The sequence below is a fragment of the Lucilia cuprina genome, chromosome 5 (assembly GCF_022045245.1).
Source record: "Lucilia cuprina isolate Lc7/37 chromosome 5, ASM2204524v1, whole genome shotgun sequence".
NCBI classification, from domain to species: Eukaryota; Metazoa; Arthropoda; class Insecta; order Diptera; family Calliphoridae; genus Lucilia; species Lucilia cuprina.
Genome location: NC_060953.1, coordinates 8,243,754 through 8,248,705, shown reverse-complemented (window position 1 = coordinate 8,248,705; position 4,952 = coordinate 8,243,754). Strand labels below are relative to the sequence as shown.

The 4,952-nt window shown below is 33.1% G+C and overlaps 1 protein-coding gene across 1 annotated transcript in view; it reads left to right on the top strand.

Annotated features, from left to right (window-relative positions):
• LOC111682455 (ras-GEF domain-containing family member 1B) overlaps positions 1-3,682 on the top strand; it is a 6,867-nt gene extending 3,185 nt beyond the window's left edge. Inside the window, exons 2-5 of the mRNA XM_023444414.2 lie at positions 567-2,409; positions 2,465-2,608; positions 2,673-2,875; positions 3,251-3,682. Coding sequence (XP_023300182.2) covers positions 676-2,409; positions 2,465-2,608; positions 2,673-2,875; positions 3,251-3,536 — 2,367 coding nt within the window. The 5' untranslated portion in view covers positions 567-675 and the 3' untranslated portion in view covers positions 3,537-3,682. The remainder of the gene's footprint in view (positions 1-566; positions 2,410-2,464; positions 2,609-2,672; positions 2,876-3,250) is intronic.
• Positions 3,683-4,952: the final 1,270 nt, after the last annotated feature.

The following is a 4,952-nucleotide window of genomic DNA, read 5'->3' as shown; positions in this document are numbered from 1 at the left end:
GTCTATAGTCTAGTCTATAGTCTAGTCTATAGTCTAGTCTATAGTCTAGTCTATAGTCTAGTCTATAGTCTAGTCTATAGTCTAGTCTATAGCCTAGTCTATAGCCTATAGTCTAGTCTATAGCCTAGTCTATAGCCTAGCCAAAAGTCTAGTCTATAGCCTAGTCTATAGCCTAGCCTATAGTCTAGTCTATAGGCTAGTCTATAGCCTAGTCTATAGTCTAGTCTATAGTCTAGTCTATAGGCTAGTCTATAGACTAGTCTATAGTCTAGTCTAAAGTCTAGTCTATAGGCTAGTCTATAGCCTAGTCTATAGTCTAGTCTATAGTATAGAGTCTTTTCCATAGACTAGTCTAAAGTCCAGTTTATTATCTACTCTATAGTCTTGTCTATAGTCTAGTATATAGTCCAGTCTAAAGTTTAGTCTAAATTCAAATACAGAGTCTAGTCTTTAGTTAAATCTTCAGCCTAGTAAATGTTCTTACAAAAAGCTTTTTTTAAAGAAACTTGTTCTTGAAAGGATTTCTTTTTCTAATTTTTTTTGTCATTCTATTTTCTTTCTTCCAGTATTTTCTCATCCTAAATTACAACTTGCCCATCAAACCAGCCTAATGTTTTTTCTATTCTCATATTACGTGGACCAACGATAAGTTGTACTCAAGTATTTTTTTTGCCAATGTCGAATAACGGCATAAATAGCGCTACAAATGGGCGCACTAGTGCCAATAATACCCATGCTACGGCAACAAGCAACACTAACACCAGCTCCTCCTCAGCAGCTGCAGCAGCAAAGAATTCTCAAATCGGCAACATCACAACAACTAATAATGCAACGATTAACACCACACTTAATAATGCTAAGACGTCAATTAGTTTTAAAACTACAGCACTGCCAGATAAACAACAGCAACTACAACAACAACCACAACAGCCGAAAACAAATAACAACGAACATCATCATCATCATGTAAATACCGGAACAGCAACAGGAACTGCAACATCATCATCCGCGTCATTAAGACAACCCATAGCCAATGTAAATGTAAATACAAATACAACAAAAATTCAAACTCATAGACGTGATAGTTCAACAGTTAGTGGACACCATAATTCACACACTAGTGGTATACACTTGCCACAAAGCCTAAAAGATGCCTCAAAATATAGATACATACAACCGCAGACGCTATATCATAATGATAATAACCAGACTAATCAGGATGAAGTCGATAAGGTAGAGAATGACCCTAATCATGATCATTGTTTAGTTTACTATGATGATCAATTGATAGCGGGCAGTTTAGATGCTTTGATCGAACACATGGTACCAACTTCTGAGTATTATCCCGAAAGAACCTACACCTTTTCGTTTCTCTTGAGCGTGAGGCTATTTATACGACCCCATGAATTGCTGGCCAAAATATCACAAACATGGGAACAACAACAGCAGCAGCTGCTGCAGCAGCAGTCTGGTACTGCTCAAGATCAAGTAGATGATGCTGGTCATTTTACAAATCTCTGTGCAACACAAGCGGGCATTAACAATTCTCCTCTACTACAACGCAAGCCGGGACAAATTGCTACGCAAACGCAAAAATCTGCTCAAAATTGTATACGCCTATTGGCGGAATGGATAGAAACCTTTCCCTATGATTTTCGAGATGAACGTCTTATGCAGCAGGTGCGCATTTTAACGCGTAAATGTGTGTACATAGATAATGCTTTGGGCAAACAGGTGTCCCGTATACTGCAGCTTTTAGTACAACGTTTGACTGCTCTAGAGAAATATGAAGAATTCCTACAGTCTCTTTTACAAAATGATCTCAATACAATCATACAACCCCACTATAGCACCTCTGCCTCGGCTTCTTATTCCTCCTCTTCGTCATCGACTTCTTCCTCGAATGCAGCTCATAACTCGTTAACAAAATCATCTGTTCAAGCATTAAATAGTCATCATGATCATGGATCATCCACGCAAAAGAATCATTATCTGCTCAATGCTCAATTTTCTCATATCTCAACTTCAACACCTGCTACTTATACCACCTCCTCCAATACGGGAGGACATTCTTCTTCAGATTCTCCTAATAGTCATGATATCTTTAGCATAATGGATCTATGTCCCAGTTGTGCTCAATTGGCTCATCAGTTAACGGCCATAGAATTAGAACGTTTGTCACACATAGGTCCTGAAGAGTTTGTGCAAGCTTTTGCTAAAGAATATCAAAATTCTATGAGTAAAAATGTTTCCTCCTCCACGTCGTCTGCGACCACAAGTGGTGGTTCATCAGCACAGCAACAAATAATGCAAACTTCTCTTAATGATATGAAAAAGACTAGGAATTTGGAATCCTATGTAGAGTGGTTTAATCGTTTGAGTTATCTAACCGCCTCAGAAATTGTGAAGGTAAGTTTAAACTATCTTCTAACAAAAACTTTCTTAACTTTCTCTTTTTCTTCAGTACCCCAAAAAGAAACAACGCGTTCGCATTATTGAATACTGGATTGAGACTGCCCGAGAATGTTTTAATATTGGCAATTTTAATAGTCTTATGGCAATAATAGCTGGTCTAAATTTAGCCCCCATTTCAAGACTAAAAAAGACAGTAAGATTTTATTTCTAATTGAAACTTTGAAATTTTATTAATTTTTGTTTATTTTTTCCTCCAGTGGTCCAAAATCCAATCCGCCAAATTTTCTGTCCTAGAACATCAAATGGATCCCACTTCGAATTTCAATAGCTATCGTTCGACTTTGAAGGCGGCCATGTGGCGTTCGGAGGGCGCCACCGAAGAGCGTGAACGTATAATCATTCCATTTTTTAGTTTATTTGTTAAGGATTTATATTTTCTCAATGAGGGATGTTCAAATAGGTAAGTTTTTTATATATATTGTTTACTAGTTCTGTTCTAGTCCTAGTTCTGTTCTAGTTCTGCTCTAGTTTTGTTCTAGTTCTGTTCTAGTTCTGTTCTAGTTCTGTTCTAGTTCTGTTCTAGTTCTGTTCTAGTTCTGTTCTAGTTCTGTTCTAGTTCTGTTCTAGTTCTGTTCTAGTTCTGTTCTAGTTCTGTTCTAGTTCTGTTCTAGTTCTGTTCTAGTTCTGTTCTAGTTCTGTTCTAGTTCTATTCTAGTTCTATTCTAGTTCTGTTCTAGTTCTGTTCTAGTTATAATTCCGTTCTAGGTCAGTTCTTGTTCCGTTCTACTAAATTATTGAACAAATATGTTTTATTACAAAAATTTAACTATTCTAGATTACCCAACAATCATATCAATTTCGAAAAATGCTCTCAGCTGGCCAAACAAGTTATGGAATTTAACGAATGGAAAAAGGTAACATGCCCCTTCGAGAAGCTACCGAATGTAATTTCCTATTTGCAAAATAGTCCCGTTTTAAATGAAAACACTCTATCGATGGCTTCGTTTGAATGTGAACCACCAGAAAATACGGAAGAGAAAGATCGTTATAAAACGGTTAAAGCCGAAACTAAACAACAGCTATTACAGCAATTACAAGAACAACAATTGCAACAACATTAATAAAATAAGGTAAAAATGGAAGAAGACTCCTCCTTACACACGAAAAGTTTTGAAAACTTTATATGTTTAGAAAAACGAAAACAACAAAAAAAATTAAACTACACTCAAACAAGCTTGCCATGATTTTTTTTACATTAATTGAACACAAAACAAAAAACATGTTTTTTTTAAGATATTATAAAAAACCAGCAAGAAAGATAACAAAAAAAAAACTATTTTTTAAATATTAAGAACAATTTTTTTTCTAAGCCAACAAACAATAACTTTAAAAGTTATTGTAAGATATTTTAAATATAGTCTTTAATGCTTAATTATTAAGAAAGAAAAATACACAAACACAAAACTTAAATTAACACAAATTTGCCAACAAAATTTATATAAAAAAAGGTTTTATATTAAAAAAAACCCTTTTCTTAAATAGTTTTTAATTTAAAAAAGAAAAATGTTGCCAGCAAAACTAATATTATTTTTTTTGTACTTAAAAGTTTTTACAAAATTATTGTTTTGTATTATTTTTTTTAAATATAACTAATAATTAACATATTTAAATATTTTTTTTGTTCTTTTTGACAAAAGAAATTTTGATATAAAAACTTTGCAAACAAACTGCTTAAATGCTTGAAGCAATTTAGTTTTTTTTTTAAATACAATTAACAAATATTTTTGTGTAATAATTAGCGTAAATTTGTTTAATTTTATTTTTTTAAGGACTCGATAATGACTCAAATACTTTTTGATATATAAAATTATTACTCAATATTGAATTTGATTAAGAAAACTATTATCAGTGAATGAAATTATTAAGAGATTTTCTTTGTGATAATTTGTATTTATATAGTTTTTGTATTCAGTCTGGTTAAAAATCTTTTGTTAATATGTTAATCATCATTAACTAGTTGAAAATGTTTTCTCCACTTCATATCTAGTCTTCACTTTTTAACACTTTGTCACTTTATAAGTCATTTATTTCTTTGGGAGAACATTACCGAAATATACATATTTTTGTGAAAGAAAAAAGTCTTCTATATAGGACAGTAACAATTAAAAGTTATTTGATCAGATAATACGGTTTTAATTTCAGTTTTAATTTAGATCTAGTTCAAGGTCAGTTCTAGTTCAGGTCTAGTTCAGTTCTAGTTCAGTTCTAGTTCAGTTCTAGTTCAGATCTAGTTCAATTCTAGTTCAGTTCTAGTTCAGTTCTAGTTCAGTTCTAGTTCAGTTCTAGTTCAGTTCTAGTTCAGTTCTAGTTCAGTTCTAGTTCAGTTCTAGTTCTAGTTCAGTTCTAGTTCAGTTTAGTTCAGTTCTAGATCAGTTCTGTTCTAGTTCAGTTCTAGTTCAGTTCTAGTTCAGTTCTAGTTCAGTTCTAGTTCAGTTCTAGTTCAGTTCTAGTTCAGTTCTAGTTCAGTTCCAGTTCAG